Source organism: Anopheles gambiae, chromosome X, assembly GCF_943734735.2.
Source record: "Anopheles gambiae chromosome X, idAnoGambNW_F1_1, whole genome shotgun sequence".
NCBI classification, from domain to species: domain Eukaryota; kingdom Metazoa; phylum Arthropoda; class Insecta; order Diptera; family Culicidae; genus Anopheles; species Anopheles gambiae.
Genome location: NC_064600.1, coordinates 1,114,803 through 1,139,439, shown reverse-complemented (window position 1 = coordinate 1,139,439; position 24,637 = coordinate 1,114,803). Strand labels below are relative to the sequence as shown.

The following is a 24,637-nucleotide window of genomic DNA, read 5'->3' as shown; positions in this document are numbered from 1 at the left end:
ATATTGTTTATTGATTCATACTGAAACACTCCTTTACAATGTTACTGAAATCCACATGTTAAGCGATTATTTTTGAACTGCCTTTAAACTTGCGCCAGGATACAATTTTGTTAACATTTCTGCCAATTAAATCTGCCAATAAATGTATATAAAATGGAATAGTTTTATTAAAACATTATTTTTACGACCTGGTTCATTCCGCTCGATTCATCTAATTTCTAACTAATTTCCTTGCCGGTTGCAACGCTAACTGTTTTGACAGCTTTTTTTTTTGTTGCTCCCCCAAGCCCTCCCCAAACAGTTGAGTGTGGCTAAGGCTTCACCAGAATGCGCATCACATTCACACAGCACGAAGCGAGAGAAAGTTTCCCCAACACAACGACGCAACCGCCCGTGTACGCGTGTACAGGGGAGCAAACGCACACACACATACACGGCTCCAGCGACCATTCATACAAGCAGCGCAGCAGTCGAAAACATTCCACCCAATTCCTCCAGCGGACGCTATAGCTTGCCCTTTGCACATCGTGCGTGTGTGTGCGCGCGCGCGCGTGTTTGTGTAGCATCATCATCGCGCGCTCCACGTACACACACCGCGGCGTGTGGTGTGATCCGGGTTCTGCCGGAGAGTGTGTGTAAGTTTTTGTGTGTTTTTGCTTTCTTCTCCGCGTTCTCAAAGACCGAACCAGAGATTGGAGTTTCTTAGGGTGGCCGGTGCCACCACAGCGCAGCATCCATCAGGGCGGGTGAACGGAATTCAGTTGGCCGGTGCAGGAAGCTGGAAGGGCCGCAAATCGGACCAGGTAAAACGGGAAACCCTCTCCCCAGCAGAGCTGACTGTGTGCGAGCGCGCGAGCGAGAAGGAAAGCGCTGGAGCGTTTGACATTTGCATTCGCCTGCAGAGAGAGAGAGAGAGAGAGGGGGGGTGAGAGAACCCAAACGCATACACACAGGTGCAGCACCTACGTTGGGGCCGCTTTTTTGTGTGTATTTCAGGCAGCATCTTCCAAAAAAACGGGAAAAAGTATCTCTTCTCTCACTCTCTCACGCACACCCTTGTTTCCAGTGCTCCCCGCTTTCGTATCGAGATTTGCTCTCTCGCTCTGTTTCGTTCGTGCTGCGAGCGCTCGCTACGGTGTCGCTTTCTCTCTCTCTCTCACGCACACACAAACTCACACTTCCCTCGCAAGCAGTTCAGTTCAGTGACACACAAAAAGTCGTGCCTAGGCCGCGCCGCGCTTCGACGCGTAGTAGCAGTAGAAGAGGGAAAGAGGCAAACAACAAACACAGAACGAGGTAAAAGAAAAGGCAACGGAGCAGCAGCAGCAGCCGCAGCAATCCAGAAGAAGAAAGGGCACGTCGCACATTCTCGACTGCGGAGAAAAGCGTGCGTGTTTGTGGCTGTGCGTATGTGTGTGGGTGTGTGCGGTCTGTCCCCCTTTCGTCAGTTGTAAGGCGCTGTGTGTGACCTAGTGTAGCGAACGGAACAGAACGGAACGGAACGGTGTACCTTTCCGACGGGCCGACCAAACTGCCGACGAAACAAGTGTGTGTACGCGTGTGTGTGTGTGGTTGTGGCCAGACACGGAAATATATGGCTGGACTGTTGGTGGCGGCCGCGGCAAGGTGCACGGTGCACAACAGTCCACGACGGTCCGGACAAGCAACCAGCAGCGGCAGCTTCCCGACCTTCGCACCGTGCTGGTGATACCGAGCTTACCTCATCCGCAAGTCCGGTGGGCAGGTGGGTGGGTAGGTGGGCAGGAAGAAGCAGTCACACACACGCGTCAGGTGCCTGCCCGCGCGCGCCATCCACATAACGTCATCCGTCCAATTGCGGTGCAACCGACGAACGACTCCAGCGTTGCTTCCTTGGAAGGGAAGAGGTAGGCGCAAAACGGGGACACAACACACACACACACACACCTTTGCTTGCAGCATCCGAAAATGTGGGTCGACACACACACATCCCCCCCCCCCCGGGGGCGATGGAACAATTGGGTTCCTTTGCCTAGAACAATGGCGCAATTAGCAATGCAACGTCAACGCCAATCAACCTGTGCCCAGTGTGACGGGGGAGGGGAAGGAGGGCGGGGGGGGGGGGGGGGGGGGGGGTCAAAAGTGGGCGGCCGGACCTGCACAATCTATCAATAATTTGCAAGCACGGAAGGGCGGGGAGGGGAGAGGTGTGCGAGCCTCTCCAGTTGCACCGTTTTCGCGTGCCCCACTTAGCGCTCCATCCCCCCTTTATTTCAGTGCCACTGGAAAGCGTGCGTGTGTGTGTGTGTGTCGAGGGGGGGGAAGGGAGGTGAAGAGTGTGAACTAAACAAAAAAAAAAAGTACACCGCCCCACAGTGGGCAGTGGGAGAAGTTTTCTCATTAAACAAGTGCAAAATAATTCTATTTCGTCGGCGGCGGCGGCCACCGCACTGTCCCATCAAGCAACCTGTCAGCTTCAATCTTATCAATCGTGTGAGCGCGCGGCACGGGCCCTCTACTAGCAACTTTACCAGCACAGCAACACACACACACACACACACACGCACAGCATGTGCATTCCGTTGATGGAAATTAGTTTCATTCAAAGCTTCAAAACGCCTCAAGATGCGCCCGCGCGATGCAATTGCAACTCGTCGCCACTCGTGTCGGTGGGGGTGGGGGGCCAGGGTGACGAGATGACCTTTTCCCGTTCTCCCCCCCCCCCTCTGTCTGCTGTGCTGTGTGATTTTGTTTGCAATTTATTTTCCCCTTTTTCTTTGCTACTTTTCAGAACTTTCCGGGAAAACAACGGCTGACCGAGTGTGTGCGTGAGAAAGAGAGAAAGCGTAAAAAAAAAAACGTTCACATAAACGTACAATAGAGCAACGTGAATTCTCCCCTCCCGCCTAACCCTCCTCCCCAAACCCTTCACACGGTGCGATGGCAGGGGACGACATTACCTTCATCTTCCAGTTCGGGAACCTGCGCGACATCACCACGGTCGAGTCGAGCGCCCTCACACTCAAAACGCTCAAGGAGCTGGCCTGCGAGTTCATCAACAGTAAGGTAAGGGAAGCGTCTGCCGGGTCTCTCCCGTCCGTTTTAAAACCGAGGTCCTCACCACGCACCCTTTTTGACCCCCCCCCCCCCCCAGATCCCGGAGAATGGGTTAAACCGGCTGCCGGAGCGGTTGCTGCTGTTCCGGCACGACTACGAATCGCACAACGTGCTGCAGATGGTAACGTCCGCCTCGGACATCGTGGACGAAACGCTGGTCGAGATCGTGCTCACTGCCAACCGTAAGTTCCGTAATTTTCCACGCAATGCCCCCAATTGTGGCCGTCTGTCCATCCGTCTGATTCGATTTCGTGTGTCCCTGTTCTCTCTCCCCACCCCCCCCCCCCCCCCCCCCCCCCCCCCCTGTGCAGAAACGCTGCTACCGCCGGCCAACAGTGGACCGGCGCTGCACCGGAACAATGTGCCGGTCGGCGGCCAGGAGGACATACCGCTGGTGCGGCCCCACGCGCTCAACGTCCACTCCTACAAGGCGCCCACCTTCTGCGACTTTTGCGGCGAGATGCTGTTCGGGCTGGTGCGCCAGGGGCTCAAGTGCGACGGCTGCGGGCTCAACTACCACAAGCGCTGCGCGATCAAGGTGCCAAACAACTGCAGCCGGGTGGAGCACACGGGTATGCTGCAGGCGCAATCGGCCAACCAGCAGCAGCAGCAGCAGCAAAGCAACGGCAGCGGCAGCCGCCGGTCCGGTTCGGCCGGCGGCGGGCTGCTGTCCTCGATGCTGCCCGCCCGCAGCCCGTCCGGCGGCTCCAGCAACTCTCTCGCGTCGGACGAAACGGCCGGCGCTGGAAATATGCTGGTAAGAAAAATGCAGCAACTTATGAATGACATTAAAAACTGAATCCGCCCCTTTTGGGGTCGTGTAAGGGCGACCGATTGAGCGAAAGACATTAGACAGAGAAAGCGAGAGAGAGAGAAAGAGATTGAGAGTGAGGGAAATAGAGAGAGAGAGAGAGAGAGAGAGAGAGAGAGAGAGAGAGAGAGAGAGAAAGGAAGAACGAGAGCACTTGGAAGAAGTGCCGCTTTTTGCAGCGACTGAATCCGTCCAGTTTTTATACACAACATACTTATACTTACACATTGATACCGTCCATACTTAATATTAATATTGCAAACCATTCCAATTATCCGCCAGCGATGTAATTCGTCCTGCGGCACACGAAAGGGCTTTTCATATTTTATTCTATTCCACGATAGGGCCAAGGGTACGGGGTTTTAGGTGTAATTTCGTTTGTTTTTTTTTCCTTTTCGCTAGTAAGTGTGAGCGTACGCTAATGTAATGTCAGTATTGTTTGTCCCGCAAAGCAGAACAAAATAAAATTAAGCGTTTTCTTTTCTTTTTTTGCTCCTTCGCAAACTTTAGTCGCAGTTCCGTTTATTGTATTTTTTTGTTTGTTTTTGTTTTGTTTGGTTAGTATCTTTTTTCTTCTCTAAAAACCCTTCCTTTCACGTTCAGTAAACACTGGATCCAAAAAAAATCAACTTTTCTTTTAAATAAGTTATTAACGTAAAGTTCAATCACTAATTGGTCTCTGCTACGTATTCGTTTATACCAGCCAAAAGTTTTGTTATAATTTATTTACTTACTGTGGCACTACGACTGAAGAGCAGAGACCTTCAAGCTTCAATATTTAGCATTCGACAGAAGACAGTTGTTTACTTATTTAACTTAACGTTATTATAGTTTCGGCTGTATTTTCCGATTGAGACAGTTGTAAAACTATTAAAAATTAAAACCAAAATCGAAGTAGTTAATTGTAAACATAAGATTTTCTAAGAATTCTTTGCTGCACACAGTAATATTTAGCTATGTTGTTGAGCTGGGAGTTGGAAAAGATGTTCCACTGAATTCTGTTATGAAGTATTATCTGTTTTGCTTGTATAAGGAACATTTTTAATCAAATTTCATGTTCCAATTTAGGAAGAAGGGATAATGCTTCAGCAAAAGAAATGAGAATAGGCAAAGTAAAGCGAGTCTTGGAAAGATGTTTAAGCATTCTAACTTCTTGTAGGAGATTTAAACCGTTGCAGTTAGTTGATAGGTTTTATTATTTTTATGTCTTACACGCCTTTGGGTACATATCCCTTTTCTCTCCTCTTTGAACTTTGATGCCGTATATAGCAACCTTGGTAGGCCAAACTAACACCTTTCTTTTGTTTCCTTTCCTCCCCGGCGGCCCTACCAGTCCACCACCATACGGCAGAGCCGGTCACCGTCGCTGACGAGCCGCGGCGCGGTCGGGGGCCACCCGATCAAGATCCCGCACAGCTTCTCGATCCACACGTACACCCGGCCGACCGTCTGCCAGTACTGCAAGAAGCTGCTGCGCGGCCTGTTCAAGCAGGGCGTCCAGTGCCGGGACTGCCACTACAACGCGCACAAAAAGTGCATCGAGAAGGTGCCGAAGGACTGCACCGGGGAAAACACGCAGCCGGTGGACGCGCACGACGACCGCAGCCAGTCGAGCGATCGGGAGCTGCTGTACAAGGACGACCCGGAGGACGAGAGTGACTTCGACGACGGGCATCCGTTCGGGGCGGGCAGCTCCGGGCGGCGGTCGGGCGGCAGCACCGGGACGGCGGCCAGCGGCGGCGGCGGCACCTCAGTGACGGCGGCCAGGGAGGGCGCCGGTGGCAAGGAATCGCCCCTCGGGCCCGGCGACGGGGGCTCGCCGGGCAAGCTGAACGGGGGCGGCGCCGGCCCGCCTGCCCCGGCCTACCATCTGCTGGACGATTCGGACGACAACCGGCTGGAGGTGATCTGCGAGCAGTCGCGCCAATCGTCGAGCAATTCGTCCTCGTCGCCGAGCGCCAACATTCCGCTGATGCGCATCGTGCAGTCGGTGAAGCACACGAAGCGCCGGGACGGGCGGGCAATGAAGGAGGGCTGGCTGGTGCACTTCACCAGCAAGGAGAAGACGATCAAGCGCCACTACTGGCGGCTCGACTCGAAGGCCATCACGCTGTTCGTGTCGGACCAGGGCAGCAAGTACTACAAGGAAATACCGCTGAACGAGATCGTGGCGGTGGAGGCGGCCCGCACGCTGCAGGGCGAGGTGCTGCACTGCTTCGAGATTCGGACGGCGGCCGTCGACTACTACGTCGGGCAGGACCCGCTGTACAATATGAAGCATCACGCGGATCCGGTGCTGGCGCTGCCGCCGCCCGACAGCGGCGTTGGGGCGTACCTCGCGAAAAGCTGGGAAACGGCCATCCGGCAGGCACTGATGCCGGTCCAGACCGGCACGGGTCGGACGGGGGAGGGCCAGGGAGCGGCGGGCGCTAGCGAACAGCCGGAGGAGCGCGTCACGGACATGAGCCAGCTGTACCAGATCTTCCCGGACGAGGTGCTCGGGTCGGGCCAGTTCGGCATCGTGTACGGCGGGGTGCACCGGAAGACGCACCGGGCGGTGGCGATCAAGGTGATTGACAAGCTGCGCTTTCCCACCAAGCAGGAGGCGCAGCTGAAGAACGAGGTGGCGATACTGCAGAACCTGTCGCATGCGGGCGTCGTCAATCTGGAGCGAATGTTCGAAACGCCCGAGCGCATCTTCGTCGTGATGGAGAAGCTGAAGGGCGACATGCTGGAGATGATCCTGTCGCACCAGAACGGACGGCTGAACGAGCGCGTCACCAAGTTCCTGATCACGCAGGTAGGTGTCGCGCGGCTTTGGCCGGACTGCCTGGCAAGTTTGTTTTAATTGGACATTTTTCTTTTTCGGGCATACACCAGATCCTCGTCGCCCTCAAGTACCTGCACAGCCGCAACATTGTACACTGCGATCTGAAGCCGGAGAACGTGCTGCTCTCGTCGGACAACGAGTTTCCGCAGGTGAAGCTGTGCGATTTCGGTTTCGCGCGCATCATCGGCGAGAAGTCGTTCCGGCGGTCGGTTGTCGGTACGCCCGCTTACCTAGGTATGTATGCTCCGCTGAAGGTTACTTCCTTACTTATCCGGCGCTACAACCGCTTGGCTGTCTTGGCCTGCCTCAGGAGTATTCGAAACCTCCAACGGTCTCGCGCCTTCGTCTGCCAGTCCGTTATCCCGGCCTTGATGGCGGACGCCTCCACGCCATCTTGCCACCTCAATTTGGGCCTACCACGCCTCCTCTGTCCTTGTGGACGGCCTAAAAAGACTTTACGGGATGGGTCGTCTGTTACCATGGGTACAACATTGCCAGCCCCCCGGAGCCTGGCGAGCTTTAAATACAGTACGACAGTGAGGTCGCCGTACATCTCGTCATTATAGCGGCTCCTCCATTGTCCTTTCACACATACGGGGCCAAGGATCCTTCTGAGCATCTTCCTCTCGAACGCGGCTAAGAGGGTTTCGTCAGATTTGGACAGTGTCCATGTCTCAGAGGCGTATGTGAGCAGGTACTATATAGTTCCAGCTTCGTCCGTCGCGACAGGTTCTTTGAGGTGAACTGATTTCTCAGGCTGTAGAATGTCCGGTTGGCAGCCAGCATCCTTGGGCGCAACTCAGCTTGCATGTTATTGTCGTCGCTGATCTTTGACCCAAGATAGGTGAATTGTGGGACGACTTCCAAAGTGCGTTCACCTATCTGTACGTCACGCATACGTAGATTCTGATTATTTATTGGTAGGCCCGCTGACGTTGCCACCATCAGTTTGGACTTTGCCTCCTCCGAGGTTCTCTGCCGCCTGCTCAATCCCTTGGTAAGCTTCTGCTACATAGGAGAGCCGCAGACCAATGATGTCTTTATAATCAGCGGATTCCAGGATCTGGGTTGGCTTATAGAAGATGGTTCCCGTAGTCTCCACCCTCAAGTCGCGGATGGCCCTCTCTAGCGCCAGGTTGAATAGGAGACAGGCAGGCCCGTCCCCCTGGCGCAGACCCTTGGTGGCAGCAAAAGGTCCTGAGAGTTTTCCATCTACCCTCACCTGACATGTGATGTTGGTCATAGTCATTCGAACTTGCCTTATCAGTTTGGCCGGGATTATTACTACTGAAAATGTCAACAAAAAAAATAGAGAAAACTGAAAAAAAATCAGTGGAGTCTGCTAAGTATTCTCAGACATAAACCCTTGGTCTTAAAACAATGCCATACATCTTCTCAATTACTTTGTGAATTTATCATGATTTCTGCTACAAGCACATTGACAGCACACAGTAACGTTGATGGACACTGTCTATAATTGATGTCTTAGAGGCAAAACTTTGCGTCATCGACTGTATTGTGTCATGCAAGCCTTTACATACATACAAACGTACAAACTTTCATTTTCCTTGATATAAAAGATAAAAATTGGAATTTACATGTTGCCCTTTTTCCCTGCATTTCCAGCGCCGGAAGTGCTGCGCAATAAGGGCTACAATCGGTCGCTCGACATGTGGAGCGTCGGCGTCATCATCTACGTCAGCCTGAGCGGAACCTTCCCGTTCAACGAGGACGAGGACATCAACGACCAGATCCAGAATGCCGCCTTCATGTACCCGCCGAACCCGTGGAAGGAAATTTCTTCCGATGGTAACGAACGAACGCTTCTTGCTCTCTCTCTCTCACACACACACACATACAATGGCATCAGCTAATTCTTTTCCTTCCCATTTCACATGGCATGCAGCAATCGATCTGATCAACAACCTGCTGCAGGTGAAGCAGCGCAAACGGTTCACGGTGGACAAGAGCCTGCTGCACTGCTGGCTGCAGGATCTGCAGACGTGGAACGATCTGCGCGCGCTCGAGTCGCAGGTCGGTCTGCGCTACCTGACGCACGAGTCGGACGACGCGCGGTGGGCGGTGACGGCGGGCAGCGGTGGTCCATGACCCGCCGCCCCGGACGGACGCCGGCTGCCCTCGCTGCCCTTCATCCAGGAGTCGTCGACGCCGCCGGTGGACGAGCAACAGCAGCAGCAGCAGCAGCACCAGCAGCCGCCGCCGGCTGTCTCCTCGACAGCCGTCCCGATTGCCCGGCACGCGTCCGACTACTGTGTGGGCGGCGGAGGTGGTCCGGCCACCAAAGCGTACGGCCACCAGCCCCACCAGCCCTCCCTGCTGTTTACGGACTTCCGCGGCAAGGCGTATCGGTGGATGCGCGGCCGGTTCTGCCGGTTTGTGAAGGCCTAACCTGATATTTGCTGACTCTTTCTTTTTTATCTGACAAACCCATCTCGAACGCTTAATCTCTCGACCCTGTCGGTAGGGTTTACGTCGTTGTTGTTGTTTTGTTTTTTTTTATATATTAGAGTATGCTATATACTTAGACGCACGCACACACTTACAGCAAAAACACGCACACACAAACACTCACACATTCTCTCGATATTGTAGCAGTAGGTTAATAGTAACGGACGCGAACTGTGAAACTGAGGCATTCGGGGCGGTTTCTGCTTAACACTTAAAATCTTTACCCCTTCTTCTCCCTCGAAAAAATGGGGGTTTGGGGGTATTGTTCTTAGTTGCGGAGCGGAGCGGAGTGGACGGAAATGCGTGTCGGCAAACGAGCGGGCAAACTAGCAGCGTCTTAACGTTCCGTTTCGTTCGTTTCGTTCGGCTCTTAATGTACAGTTGACGATTGCGCTCGCTTGGGAGGCCGTCCAGGGAGGCAAACCGAGCTAATGCTTCCATCGTACGCACTTGCATGTGCCGTACACGTCTGAAGGTTACGCCTCCAAATCCGGGCAGGCTCGAAGATAATGTTTAGCTGTTAGTGTTAGGGTTTTTTTTGTGCTCGATGGCGTCAAACAGTGTCGGCAGGGGCCGTCAACTTGGCGGAAGAAAGAAAAAAAAGAAAGGGACACTCCCGTTTGGTTTTGTACGATCTGTACCGTACTCACATTGCCACGTGATGTGGCAAATGTCGGTTGCTTTAGTTGTGCAGTACATTCCTTGCTTTTGTTACGTTTTGTTTGTGTCCCCAAAAGAGCTTGGTTGCTTGGCCCCGTGCGCCCGTGCCCAATATCATTCCCATTTTTTTGTTTCTTTTTGTAGCAAACCAACTAGCGGAAAATAAAACGGACTATGAATATCTTATTCTCTGCCTCCATCCCTTCCTTCCACCATCCTTTGCTCGCCTATGTGATCGCATTACGATGAACAAACTTTTCAAGTGCCTATACAGACGCGGTTGACGCAGGAAGGGGTTAGAAACCTGCTGGGGATCTCTGTTTGCTTGCGCTTTGAGGCGCATTTATCTGTGAAGAAGAGCCAAAACCACGCATCGACAGCCGTGCGGACACGCTGCTTACTTACACTTACACGCACCTACACACATACACACACACACATGCGGGATAGTCCGATCCAAGTGCATCTGTAGGTGGAGTTTTATTTTTTGTTTGTCTTGCTGTTTGTTTGGACGTCTTTTTTATAATGACAAACGTTTGTACAATTAGTAAATGCTGCACAGGATTGCACAAATCAAGTCAAGGGCCAACAGAAGAAAATATAAAAGAGAAGAAAGAGAGATGGAAAGACGAGAGAGAGAGAGAGAGAGAAAGAGAAAGAGAGAAATGAACTGGAAAATCGAACAACGTACGTTACTATCTACATCCTGTTCATAAGATACCTTACCTCATTAAGCAAACAAACAAACAAAAACATACACACTCACAGACACTCAGAAAAAAAACCCCAAAATGGTCGTCTTTTCTATCGCTTTTTAATGTACTTTAAGCTCTCGTAAAGAAAAAGACTAAGTAACTTATAAATAGTAACTACAAACTACAGAAATACAAAACTTACGGTGAGACGCGGGTCTAAAGAAACGAAAGCAGAAATCAAGAGGAGGAAGAATCACAAGTAAAACATAAGCAAGAAGAAGAAGAAGAAGAAGAAGAAGAAGAAGAAGAAGAAGAAGAAGAAGAAGAAGAAGAAGAAGACGAAGAAGAAGAATCTCTTTTAATTAAAACTGCTACGAAACCAATAAAATAGTGGAAAGTAGAGCAAAACACACAAACAACAAACAAATACTCGTATACACACACACACACACAAACACAAAACAAACAAAACAACTAATGTTTCAAACATAATATTGCTCATTACTTGCACACACACATACACACCTCTAACTAAGCGCACAAATGGGGGAGGGGTTGGGCAGAAAAACACATTGCAACAACAACAACAAAAAAACAACAAACAAAAAAAACGAAAACAATCAACAACAACAAACAACAAAGAAAACGTAACGAACGCAACCCGGAATTGGATGCATATAGATATATATACGTTTATACACACATATATATATAATACGATACTATACTATACTATATAGACATGGTGGCCTTTTTCATTGTTTTCTCACCGGCAGCCCTTCTTCGCGCTTTTACTACCAACCAACCTCCCTTCCTCTCCCCTCCCCCACAAATCTTCTTGTATATTTGCCCCAGCCCAAGGCTTTTACTATTTTTGTTTTGTTTTGGTTTGCCATTCTTGTCCTTTGGGACAGTTTAGCGTGATGGTTGGCGAGCCTAGGTGAGCTAGGAGCACGGGGAAAAATGAGCCACAACGTCAACGGCTGAAAAGGGAATACACACACGCACGCGCGCACGCACACGCTGACGATCACACCCAAACCCAAAGAAACGGCTTCACGGGAAAACGGCGCGCCTTTGCCGCGCGCATTTTATTTGCTCCAACGAGTAATAAAATGTGTGTTTTGTATGTATTTGTGTGTGAGTGTGTGTGTGTGTGTGTGTGAGTGTAGGTGTTTTGTTTTTGTTTTTTGTTGTTGTTTTACTACATATAACAAATAGCTAAACGTAAACGGCGAGCTAATTGGCAGGGTTTGTGGAAGTTGTGACGTTGGCCTACTAGTACTACTGCTACTACTACTACCACTACTACTGCACATTGGACACCGAACCGGGTTGACGGCCCCTGGGCGTCCGCGTTCGAGTGCTGTTAGTAGTGCTGCAAGGGGATAGACACGACCTTCGCTGGATTTCCCTGTCAAAGCAAATGTTTCTTTCTAACTCTCGCTCATTCTCTCTCTCTCTCTCTCTCTCTCTCTCTCTCTCTCTCTCTCTCTCTCTCCCACACTATCTCTTCTCATTTTCTGTCTCACTCGCCCTTACGATTGCTCGCTTCTCTCGCACTCCAAATGCTGGCTGGTCCTATGGGGGACGGATTTTTCGGAGAGGAATGGGAGAAGTTCTACCACTTCGCCCATTCCGCCCTCCTCACTGTCTCTGCACTCACTCGCGGTCACTCACTGCTTCAGTGCGAACCGGGACCGGCCAAGACGCCCGATCAGCGACTTGGCACCGTTGCTGCTGTTGCCGCCCGCACCACCGTCGCTACCACCCTCGTGCGCCTCGTTGTTGGCCGCGTCCGCCGACGAGTGGTCGTCCTTCCGTGCCGCACCGCTACCGAACCGCCGTTTGCTCGGAACTGCGGAAGAGACGGAACAGACAGATAGAGAGATGGAAGAGAAATAGGGAGAGAAAGAGATAGAGATACAGAGAGAGATAGAGAGAGAGAGAGAGAGAGAGAGAGAGAGAGAAAGAGAGATGTAGAATGCGAGAGAAACAGGCAGAGAGAAGAAGGTAGAAAAAGGGTACCGTGAGAGGGTCCACTTTTAACCCTAACACTACTGCACAATCCGGAGGGCATTTGAGTGCCGGTTTATAAACTGCGCTTCGAGTTTCGATGGATGGAGGATCAGGATAAGCGGGGAGGAAAGATGGTCGTGTAAATATGGAGTGCGGCTGTGAGTCGCGATGTCAACTTAATGATGTTTGTTTTTTTTTTTTTAATTTGGTTTTCGGTGGAACAAGAGCGAGTAAGCGAGGGAAGGGAAGGAATGGTGCTCGGAGCGAATGTGAAGCGAATGAGAACGGCCTAAGTGTGTAGTAGTGAAATCATAGTGAACAAGTCCTTCTAAGCGTGACACAAAAGCGCTGTCAACTCACACAGCCAACCAAACACGGGTACATGTACGTGCAGCAATAGGTGAGGAGAGTTTTATCTGTGTATGCGTGTGTGTGTGTGTGTGTGTGTGCGGGAAACGGTGGGAGGAGTGGATGTAGCTGCTTAGTGTGTAAAACCTGATCAGTATTAACCTCACTCAGGGGGGATGTTCCAGTACTATTACTACTACTACTATTACTACTACTACTACTACTAGTAACACTACTTATTCCTACGCACAGACGTCTCAGAGGACGTGCATCAGTGTATGTATGTGTGTATGTATGTATGTGTAAGCATTCCAATCACAGAGCAGCAGCAGCAAAAAAAAGTAGAAGAAGAAGAAGAAGTCCGGTTATATCTTTCCAGTGACGGTAATAACATTTTATTAAGGGACTATGCGTTACAATGAACAAATATTAATATTAAAAAAAAACACACACACACACACAAGAGGGCGCGAATGTGTACGCGAGAGGGAGTGTAAGAGAAAGAGAGTATGAGTATGAGGAGCGTGTGTGTGTATGTACGTGTGTGTGTGTGTGTGTGTGTGTGTTTGTATGTGTAAGTTTTGTTCCTAATCACTGTGCTCAGAACCACAACGGGAGGGATTTGAGTGCGACTTAAGGATGTGAGGGGACGGGTGGGGGGGGGGGGGGGGGATAAACAGGACAACATGAAATCGATCCCGGCATACTCCAACACAAACGCTGTCAATCGGCAAACGCTCACACACACACACACACACACACATACAGTCACAGGCGCACGTACGGGGCGACAATTTACTGAAAAACGATATCGAAAACGGTTCGCGTAAAACCGAACACGAGCCGAAGGGAAGTGAGTTCCAAACAAAAAAAAAACAAAAAAAACAATACATTGATGGAGGTTATGCCTCACGCGCGCAGCACAAGGAAGAAGCGGGATGGCGATCAGGCCAGTGCCAAATAGGTTATAATCGAAGAAAACAAAACATTAAACAAAACAAAAAAAAGTGAAACAACGAGCCGGAAACGCCGCGTACGCGAATTAATCTGAGGAAATGGGTTGGAAGGGGGACGCGATAGGTCAATGGAATGAGGGGGAGGGGGGGGGGGGTTGATGGGATGTGGAGCAGGCAATGGTGATGGTGGTGTGATTATTGGTTTTGGTTACGTTTCGAGAAGGAAAATACTACATTATCTGCAATTTTACCGATTGCGGGAGCTTTCGCGCTTTTGGCCGGGGCGGCTGGTGCCGGCACGTCCTCGTCATCGTACACCTTCTCCTTCGGTGCTGCTGGGAATAAGAAAGAGAGAGAGAGAGAGAGAAAAACAGAGGTAAAAAGAGGGAGAAAACACACGAGTAAATTTCATGCTGTGCCCATGATGATTACGTTAAGGATAGCTTTCGATCGTTTTGCTCTTTTCAATGCCTTGAGTTAAGCAAATAACAAGGGCAGCACTCACGGCGTGAAATGAGTTCCCAAGCAACTTTTGTCCCATGGGTTCAATTCCATGGGAGCAAACGCACAGGAACGCAAACAGAACCGAAACTAGGTTAGCGCCACTGGAGATGTTGGATGTTGGAACACCCACAGGCCCGCAGGAGCCACTCTACGCTGTACCCTCAACCGCCTCTGCCACCCACTCACCCATATATACAACGAATCAGTCCAAAAGAATGCTTCCGAAGCAGATGCACCCAGGAGGTGCGTAAGACAAAAACAAAACGGCAAAATAACTACGGAATGAATGCAAAGTTCCAAACAAAATAGACAAACAAACACCTATACAAGGTAGCTAAGGGGTCCACCCCCTTCTTCCCGTACACTGGCAAGGAACAGACGAATTTAGCGAAACGTTTCAGGCGGCAGTATGCTGGTGCCCAGTATGCCGCTTAACTCAAAAAACTAAAATAAAATTATACTACGAAGTCTCGGTGAAACCAAGTGACACACGCAACAGCAACTCTTTCAATACTGCAACATTCGAAACACATTGGTCCAGACACTGCCAAAGGTTCATGCCTTACTGTGTATCTACATTAGATCGTACCTATTCCAGACTCATTGCACACATCGCACTGAACTCATCCGACCAGCTCGACTACATACCCGTTTTGCCTGAAGTTATACTGTGAGTGAGTAAATCCTCCTGAACAAAGCTAGAAAAACAGCTTGCATACCGCTCAATGGATGTCAAACACCACACTAATGTGTCGAAAAGTCGAGTTGGTGGTACGCCATGTGCGAAAATTGTAAGGCCGCGGGGCCATGGGGATTCTCAACGCTCATTTTCTCAGGCACTCATGAGTGCTTTTGAGAAAACCTCGTTCTCAGCGTTTGTCGAATCGGAACAAAACCGGTTTTGAGAATCTTTGATAATCTTTGAGAAAACTGACGATGCAGCGATCGGCTAACTGAAATATGGAGAATTGTGCTATTTGTTTATCGGAAATCACTTTGGAAAATGTATTCAATGTTTATAATTGAAAACGTTAAAAAAAAATATGCGATTAAAAACTGTTTTTCTATTTAAAGCTCTAAATAAAGCTTGAGTGTCTATATCAGTCTCTCAGGGTGAGAAAAAACTGACGACGGCCACGGGCTTGAGTCTGAGAACAAGTTTTGAGTGCTTGAGAAACTTAAATGAGTGCTTGAGAACGTTTTCTCAGCTTGAGAAAGCCCCGTGGCCCCGCGGCCTAACAAGATTGTCTCGATCAGGGGGAAAAATAGCTGCGGCAACGCGCCTACATCTTAATCTTGGTCCATTCACCTATTTTTTCCTCAAAATTTTTTGATATAGATATTTATTTTTTTTTTTTTTGAATGGCATGATCTTCACGACCAATTCAATGATCTCGATCACATCTTGATTCTCTTGGAAAGGAAAGCAATAAAGTTCCTGCCGAGATCACGCAGACTAATCCAATCAAGTGGAGTAGAAACGTCACAATAATTCATCTCAAGAATTGTCTGTTTGAGTATTCAGTAGTTCTTTGTAGAAAGTCGCTCTTTCTTCATCAAAATTTCACAAGAGAGTGTAAGAAACATTAGTAAACAAGACCAAAGTGAAACAGCTATTTTAACCGAAGAAGAAAAAACGGTCAATTATTACTATTTATACTAGTTACTATTTGTATTGTATTCCCATCTCTAGTGTGCCGCATTTTTTTTTTTGATGAATTTTTGATGAATTCGGTTTTGGTCTGTTCCACGCGCACATCGTTTTGTTCACCATCTGTGTATTTTTTTTTTTGTTGTTAACCGCTCGGTGGGTTGTAAAATCGTTCGACCCAGAAATGAAACGATAATCGAAAAGATAAAAAAAAAAACTAGCCAGCCTCCCCTTTCGCTTTCCTTCGCAGCTCTACCAACCGACATCAAGCAACTATGCAGAAATGTGCATTGTGCAGACGTCCATGGAGGACACGAGAGAGAGAGAGAGATAGAAAAAGAGAGAGATAAGGAGAGCGAGAGAGAGATATAAAAAGAGAGAAGTTGACACGCAAGGGCTCTTGCTTGGCTTGTGAAATACAACGATCCTCCCCAACCCCCCCCCCCCCTCGCTGCCAGTTTAACACAGTTTGCCACAAGTCTCGCCGAGGAACATTGTGGAATGAAAACGGCGGGAGCGAGGAGGGGAGGGGTGGTGCCAATTCCTCCCCATTGCCGGGGTTGCTAGAACCGGTTTTTCGGTCCGGAGTTAACCGGCCAGCCCCAACAGCAGCAGCAGCAGCAGCAGCGTGACAGTTATCATCAATGAATCGGATTCGAGTTCGAACGTTCGGCCCGCAGGAGGACCATAGGGGCGTCGTGCTGGGTGGGAAGGGTTGAGACCTCAAACGGGGCGCGCGAAGCATGCCAAAAGGAAGAGGTGAAGGACGAAGGACCAGAACCACCTTCCCGTGGACCGGTTGCAAGCCCGCTGGTGGTGTTGTGCAAGAGTGGCCACGGGCCAGGCCAGGCGGGTGAAAACTTTTGATTTCGAGCCGTTCGAGCAGTCTTTTGGCGATTGGTTTTTTTTTTTGTTTTTTGGTTTCATTTGTTTCTCGCTTTGTTAGAGCTAGAGCTTGTCGTAGTAAGGAGCCCCCCCCCCCTCTCTCTCTCTCTCTCTCTCTCTATCACACACACACGGTGTCCGCATCTGCTGGCAGACGGTAGACGACGAACCCACCCGTCCCGAGGGAGGCAGACAAGCTTGAAACGAAACGTTGACTTTTACGCCCCGTTACGCCACGCTACTCTCCCCTCGCTAGCGTCACCTTCACCCGTGGCTGTGTGCCCCTATCACACCTCTGGCTACTTACCGGCGGCCGGCTTGTTGTTCTTCGACTCCTGGCGCCGCTTCTTGAGCGCCGTCAGCAGGTCGTCGTTGCTGCGGAACGGGCGAATGCTCGGCCGGATCTTCTTGGGCGCCTCGGTCGTGGTGGTGGTCGTCGTCGGCTGCTTGCCACCGGACGCCGCCCCCTCCTCCGCACCGTCCTCGCTGCCGTCCTCTCCCTTGCCCTCGTCGTAGCTGTCCGCGTACTCGTCCTGCGGTAAAAAAAGGAAAAAAAACCTTTAAACTTGAAACAGCACCAGGAGCGAGGAGTGGAATGGCATTCCATTCCCTTACCTCAGCGTAATCCGCCGACGACGGGGTGGTCGTGGTGGTGGTGGTCGGTGTCGTGCGGCCAAGCGGTCGGCCAACGCCGCCGCGCCGCAGCAGCAGGCTGTTCCGGTTCGCCTTCGCCTGGTCCTCCTGTGGGGTGGCCCGGGCGGCCAGCAGTACCGCCACCAGCAACACCGTCAACCTGTGAAGGGGAGAGGGGGGTGGGGGGGGGGGGGTTCAGGTTGGAGAAGGAAAGACACGGAATTACAAACGCAGAAACGAATGGTGTCTATCATCGTCATGATCATCAGCGGCAGGGACGGACGGGGAGGAAGAATCGTGAACTTGAGCGTCCTGTCACAGCTGAAGGAGCCGGCCTTGGTTGGCGGTGCGGCGTTCGCACACCAGTTCCGCGTAATAGTGACTAGTGGATCCCCCCCCCCCCGCCCCATCTCTCCCTCTCTCTCTCTCTCTCTCTCTCCACCTTCTAGAACAGAGCATTCGCCCATGACATGCGGGGCGATTCGATCCGGCGATCCAACGGTGCCGCGCCAAATTCCGACAGCCGGGCGTCCTTGAAGGCGTCCGGCAGCTATAAGTGACTCGCGCCACCCCGTTACGGTGACTGGGTAGAAGCGTAGCGATGGGAAAACCCACCGGGACAGGCTCATGGCGCTCGAATGAATCTTCGAAGTGAATCACTGAACCTTCAAGCATTCACAAAGCTCTAGAATGACCAGCTAAAGATACACAATTCATTCTAAGGAGCTATTAAAGTCGCAAGATTCTTGATTGACGTGGCAGAATCATACATTTCTGAAGATTCATCATTTTCCAAAAGTGTCATAAATCAATGAAAAATTGTGTTTTTTTTTCTGAAGATTCAAAAGAGAAGACTCTAAAGACTCATGGATCTTATGAAAGATATGCAATTCTTCGTTTTCTTTGGGTGCCAACTTGTGCCTGAAATGTACAGGGATTGTACTCCTTCTCCTAGGACTCTTAGGAAGTTAAGTTTTATGTGATGGGAATTGGACAGATCCAAAAAACGATGGGAATAGGAATTTCCAATGAACCTGTAAAATATTGTGCCATTGGAATCCAATTCCCCTCTTATTAGGTTTACTTCCCTGTAGAAATAATCAAAGAAGTGTCCCACAACTATAAGAACTCCTGAAAAAAACCATGTAAATTACAAGTGCTAGTAACAAGAATGCACGAGTTAAAAAAAAACGGGAGTAACATTACAATATTAGGACCTTCCCGGAGGATTTGTAGGATTTTTGGTAACATCTCGAATCTAATGTTTCGACTCGTCTCACAATATCTTATTTATAGTTCTAACGAATCATGGTACAGCGGCACATCACTAGTGCATAGTGCGGGTGTTCGCATTCTAGCAGGTTGGCTTCATGCGTCAGAACTGGTGGAGAAAGCAACATTGTAGTGCGGGGCAGGAGAAACTCCAAACGGCTGACGGCTGAAGGCGGTTAGTAACCGTACCGTGCCCGCCACACAGTAGCTGTCGTTATGATATCATACACACACACACGCTGGTCAGGTCGATCGTGCTTTCTTTAACAGGCCAAAAGGGGGAGGGAGGGGGGGGGGGAGGGCCTGTGGCGAGCATTTTGTAGGTTGGGGCGTGAGCGAACGCTGGGCCCGATCGGAGAACGCTCCGGATCGCGATTGCGACACCCTTCTCCCCGGTAGCGGCGTGTGTCTGTGTCCGTATGTGTGTGTGTGTGTGTGTGTGTGTGTGTGTGTGTGTGTGTGTGACGCCCATTAGACACGACACTTTGGCGTGCTCTAACCTAAATCTACTTACATATGATTAGACCCGCTACCGCAATTCCCTTACCCCCTCTGCCCCGCGACTACTGGCTGGACGGCGAGCTTTCCTTCCCTTCCGCGCGTGATCCTGCGTGTGTATGTGTGACCGCCCGCGCCCGCTGTACCGCTACACGACGACGGGTTCGTGCTTTGAATTCGCGCATTTGCCCAACACCACTCGCCACCACCACTCGCCACCACCACCACCACTGCGAGAGCAACAAACTCTCGGGCGCCAATCAACTACCCTCCCACTCCTATCCGCTCCTAGTGCAGCGGAGAGGGGTGGGGAAGTCCGCGAAGGAAATCACTTTCTTTCCGCATTCGTGTCACGGCTTTTTTTTTTTGTCTTCTTTTCGATTTGCTGTGGCGTGGGCAAGATGGCCGTGCCACCCGTTGGAGGGGGGGGGGGGGGGGGGTTATGGTGGGTTTGAGGGAGGTGGGGTGGTGTATAAGTAAGCAAAAGTGGCCTCTATCGGGTTGCGCTTGGTGGAGGCGCGAGGAGCGGGGTGTGGTTGAATGGTGCGAGGGGTCCGGGGAAGGGGGGGGGGGGGGGTTAATTTCGGAATATATGCTACCGTTCCCTTCCTACTCCTCCCCCCCCCCCCCCCCATCGCTTCACCCAGTAATACACCACCACCATCATCACACACACACACACATGCGGCCATTATCAAACCATTATCAGGCGGCGGCCATGTTGGGTGCATTTCCTTGCGATTTGCGTCGAAAAACTGCATCGATGGCGGCGGTAATGGTGGTGGTGGTGGGAGGGGTGGGAGGGGGGGTGGGAGGGGGGGGGGGGAGGCCATTAAACCCACAAAAGTTTATCGGGCGCACCCGGCCGGGAAGGGAGGATGGTGGAAAGGGAGTTAAACGTTGGGGTTGTTGTTGTTGTTGTCTTCCCTCCACACGCCCGGCGCGTTTTGTGTGTCGCCTCCCCTTGGGCGCAATTTCGAAACGGGTATTGCGCGCACGTTTTAACTCTCCCCGCTCCCCCCCCCCCCTCCCCCTGGTTTCTTTTTGTGGTTCCTCGGTGGCTCCTGGTGGCAACGCTCCAAGAAGCCACGTACCCGGCATTGGCTCGCTAGCGGCCGTACCTACCCAAACCTACCAACCAGGGGGGGGGGGGGGGGGGGGTGGCTTTGGGAGGCTGGAAGAGAAGCCTTGTTTTCTTGTGGCGTTTTCCAAGGCTTGGTGGTTTGGTAAGGGGTGGATGACTTTTTTTTTCTTTTTTTTTTTTGGTTTCGGGATTTAGTAGGCTGCGCACGCCCCACGGGGGCCACAAATTTAAATGCCGTGCCTGTGTGCCTGTGTGTGTGTGTGTGTGTGAATGATCGAGCCGGCTCCTTTTTGGCCGCGCCTCGCCAGACGACGCCAACACGGGGTGCAGACGCTCCCAGCTTTCGGGTCGGGCTTCGCGTCTGCCATTGGCGAGAATTGTGCAACGTGTTTGTTGACTCACGCCGAAATACACACACACACACACACACACACACACACACAGACACAAACACATACCCAGATTCAGCTAGTTCATGTCTTTTGTCTTTGATGGATTTTTATACACCTTTAGCTTCTTTTCGATAGCTTCTTCGCGGGCGGGCGCGCGCGCGCGCGCACTTTCAAAACCCATTCAAAAGCCTCGGCAATGGAAGGAGGAGAAGAAGGCGGAGAGTGCCCCACCGAACTCCCAGGACGGCCACACTCGACGAAAAGGGCTAAACGAAAAGAGGTGGGGGGGGTGGGTAAGAAGAAAAAGAAGCTTACGTTTTGAAGTGCTGCATCGTCGTCGCTGTCGTCCTCCGCTGTTACTGTGACAGGTCTGCTGACAGGAACTGGGGGGGTTCGTCGCTTACGCGCCTGCACCTTTGCGGGTTGAGCTGGCAAAATCTCCTACGCCCGCACCGGGGGGGGGGATTTTGGTGCGTGAGTCCTTTTTTTTCTTTTCGCTTGTGCCCCGCCCAGATGGATGCTATCTGTATGTGTGTGTGTGTCTGTGTGTGTGTGTGAAAAGAGAGGGAAGGGTTGGGGGGGAAGAAATAGAAAAAAAACGAACGTACGGTGTGTTACAACAACAACAACAACAACAACAACGAGCGAGCGTGTTTTGCCCAGCGTGACCGAGGCGTTTGTGCGCGCGAGAGGACCGAGGTCCGGTTTTATGCTGGAAATCGTATCAAAACTATCACTGACATCGGTCTGTATGTGTGTGTGTGTGTGTGTGTGTGTGTGCTTGTGTGTGTATGTGTGCTGCCTGCTTGCTTGCGCAATCTCTTGGGCCCGGCTGCGCCGTGTTCTGCGTGTTCAAACACGACGGCAGCGGTGGGTTTAGGTCGAAAGTTGTGAAACGAAGATTAAGACTAAAGCCCCGCGCGTGGGGCCGGGGAGCCGTTTAAGCGGTTTAGTCATTGCACAATTTTGAATAGTTGTTTGAATTTGATGTCTCTCTCGCTCTCTCTCTCTCTCTCTCTCTCTCTCTCTGTCTTTGTATCGCTCTTTCCGCGGAGATACGGAGAATTGTTTCTCGGGCACATCCTCCAGCACTTGCGGTTGATTGCAGTCGTTTGAGTTGGAGGAAAATATTCGACCCTTACCCTCTCTCCTTCTCTCTCTCTCTCTCTCTTTCAGCGCGGCTTTGCTCGAACGAAACAAAACACCAAAACGCACACAAACACACGCAGGCACACACACACGCACACGCGCACAGGAAATAACACAAACACGCTAGCCTGTAGCCGGAAACTTCAAAACACTGTAACTTCCAAAACAAAACAGCAAAACAAAAAAAAACAAACCCTCCCGGTACTAACAACGGCGGCAACTGATGGTGGTGGTGTTGGAGTACAAGAAAACGGCGTCGTCACGCGTTCGCACTCGTCTGAGCTCCGGCAGCGAATGAACGGCCGAACCACTCACGCGCCCGTCCGGAGGTCCAACGCTGCTTTGACGCTCCCACTCCAGCGCGGCCCAAAGCTTGCCCCCCACCCCTCCCCTCCTCCCCCCCTCCTCCCCTGCCCCTCCCACGCCCCCAAAACTTCCACCAGGCGGCGTACGCTCGGTCGTGGCCCCGCAGCCCCCGGCGGGTCTCTCACGAGCGCCTGGACCGTTTTCGAAATGTCACGCGTGTGTGTCTTTCTAGTGGGTTGGTGTTGGTGTGTGTGTGTGTGTGTTTTAGAAGCCTATTTTTGGACCACTCCTAGGCGTACGGAGCGCGGGAAGGAAAGCTCTCCGTCAACAGCCAAAAACAAAAAAAAAGGCAAAATGCTGAAGTCTTCCAGCGGTCGCCCGCGGAACGCCCGCCAATGGGATATCATCTTTCGGTGCGAAATCCGTGCGAGGGCAGGATCTACCGCGCAAGGACGAGGCGGTTGTTTCAGGTTTTCGAAACAATTTCACCTTGCCCCTCGCGTGCCACTCACGATTGCGCCACCGGAGGGAGGCCGAGAAAACTGGATCCCAAGGGAAGGACTTGGGCTGCCGCGGTGCGAAGGCCTTCTGCCAGACCTGACCCAGAGGAGGAGAGACCCAACAAACGCACACAGCACAGGATCACGGCTCTCCTTGAAACAGTTCACCACGGACGTTCTTTTGCCGGTGTCCTGTTTTTTTTTTGGTGTGTGTTACTTCTTTCCGTTTTCGAACGTTACGCCACCCGGCCAGGCCCATTTCCTGGTTGGTGTTGGTCGCCGCGGAAGATTGACAATCTCTTTATCGATTTTGGACACGCTCGCGCAAACCTGTAGACACTCTCCCCGGCCCAACCTGCCCACCTGCAGCTCTAATTAAAGTGACAGGAACGTGTGTGTGTGTGCACATGGAACCTACGCCGCAAAAGGGAATGGCTTGCTAAGGTCGAACAGGCAGTGTATCAATTAATACAAGTGTTTTTGGTTGTTGGGCATTTTTTGCCCCTCTGCTTGGGGTACTTTTCAGAGCTCATTTTCACTGCTCGGAATGATGGTATGCAGCGCGCACCGTTTCTTTGGCAATGAAAAATCTCAACCTCTACCGCGAGCGGGGAAAAGAAAGGGGAGGTTGGACCACAGCGTCGGTATCCGAACGTTTCGGAGGGGTTTATGTTTTCGTATTTCCTAGGCCCACTCCACCGCTCGCACCGATTTTCGATTTCTGTTACTCTTATTTTGAGTGTGTGGGGTGGAAGGGGGCGAGGAGAGGTATGGTATGGTGCAAGGCTTATGGAGCAATTTTTGTTTTTTTTTTTGTTTTTGTTTGTTTATTCACCTCGCCGCTTCCTTGCCTCGCGGCCGGTGGTAGATTGTACGGGCGCGATGCGGCCGCCGTACCAAGGCGCGCAATATCTTCCGGTATGAACGACCGAAAAACTTTTACTTCCGCGGGCTACTCTCGGTACCCGCACAAAAAACCATACATGTGTGTGTGTGTGTGTGAGTGTGCGTTTTGGGATGGCAGGGGTTGGTGGTGGAACACGGTGGATGGTGGAGCGTTGCATTGCACGGAGGTTTTTGAAGGAAAACGGGTAACGGAGGTTCGTCGCCTGTGCCGTTCATAATCGCTCGTGGTCAATATCGTTCCATTCTTCTCCATCTCGGCGCCATTAAACGGTCAATCGAAAACAAAACACAACCGGCGAACGGCCAAACGGGCAACGAGCGGTGAACAGGGAAGGGTCAGTGGAAAGCAAACGCGCAGCCAGAAAGCAGAGGCAAAGAAAGAACGAAGGGAAGGCCCGGTTTCTCCAACGAGGGGAAGGAGGGGAGGGGCGGGAGGTCGACCACACTAGCTAATGGCAGGCGATCTTGGGACTCACGTACAGTGAGTGCTATGAAGCATACAGTTTTCCATCAATGTGCTAACATCGCGATGCGGAATATCTTGTCGGTGTGACACAGGTGATGTTGGATCTGCAGAAGCTCTTTTAAGGGTGAGAAGCCAGAGCTCATTATAGCTCCGAGCGCTCCACAAGCTCCACAAGCTCAAGGCAGCTCAGCGTACTGCAAAACTCCGTACGCTCGTTACAGCTCTACACACACTCCGCACGCTCTACACGCACTCTGTGCGCTCTCCGTACACACTCGGTGGTATGGATTAGCACTCCTATCACAACACTAGTAATTACACTTCCCCATAAAGAGTCCAGGCACAGAGACTCCTTTCAAAACACGAATCAATTTTCTTGCGTCCAACAACAGTAGAAAATGAACTAGGTCCTGAACATTAACACATATCATAGGGACCTTACAATACAGTGAACTCTCTCTCTACTCGAAGACCTCTCCAATTTGAAAACCTTGGATTTCTCCGTTT

The 24,637-nt window shown here is 51.2% G+C and overlaps 2 protein-coding genes across 10 annotated transcripts; one reads left to right on the top strand and one right to left on the bottom strand.

Annotated features, from left to right (window-relative positions):
• The first annotated feature begins 408 nt into the window (after positions 1-408).
• Positions 409-13,597, top strand: LOC1272204 (serine/threonine-protein kinase D3). 5 transcript variants are annotated; one of them, XM_061643581.1, is made up of 9 exons: positions 409-803; positions 1,194-1,296; positions 2,771-3,045; positions 3,134-3,278; positions 3,408-3,853; positions 5,241-6,707; positions 6,788-6,971; positions 8,364-8,546; positions 8,644-13,597. In XM_061643581.1, exons 3-9 carry the CDS (start codon positions 2,920-2,922, stop codon positions 8,844-8,846), a joined length of 2,754 nt encoding a protein of 917 aa, XP_061499565.1. In that variant the 5' UTR covers positions 409-803; positions 1,194-1,296; positions 2,771-2,919; the 3' UTR covers positions 8,847-13,597. The 5 variants fall into 5 exon arrangements, with proteins under 5 accessions (XP_061499565.1, XP_061499543.1, XP_061499588.1 ...); XM_061643559.1 differs by having other exon boundaries at positions 1,194-1,886; XM_061643604.1 differs by lacking the exon at positions 1,194-1,296 and having other exon boundaries at positions 409-635.
• Positions 11,617-22,268, bottom strand: LOC5666880 (uncharacterized). 5 transcript variants are annotated; one of them, XM_061643630.1, is made up of 7 exons: positions 22,162-22,243; positions 21,946-22,080; positions 21,119-21,345; positions 17,540-17,717; positions 17,232-17,457; positions 14,136-14,219; positions 11,617-12,419 (listed from the first exon to the last, which is right to left on the bottom strand). In XM_061643630.1, exons 3-7 carry the CDS (start codon positions 21,133-21,135, stop codon positions 12,238-12,240), a joined length of 687 nt encoding a protein of 228 aa, XP_061499614.1. In that variant the 5' UTR covers positions 21,136-21,345; positions 21,946-22,080; positions 22,162-22,243; the 3' UTR covers positions 11,617-12,237. The 5 variants fall into 5 exon arrangements, with proteins under 5 accessions (XP_061499614.1, XP_061499634.1, XP_061499603.1 ...); XM_061643650.1 differs by having other exon boundaries at positions 14,136-14,216; XM_061643619.1 differs by having other exon boundaries at positions 21,946-22,268.
• Between the last annotated feature and the right edge of the window lie 2,369 nt (positions 22,269-24,637).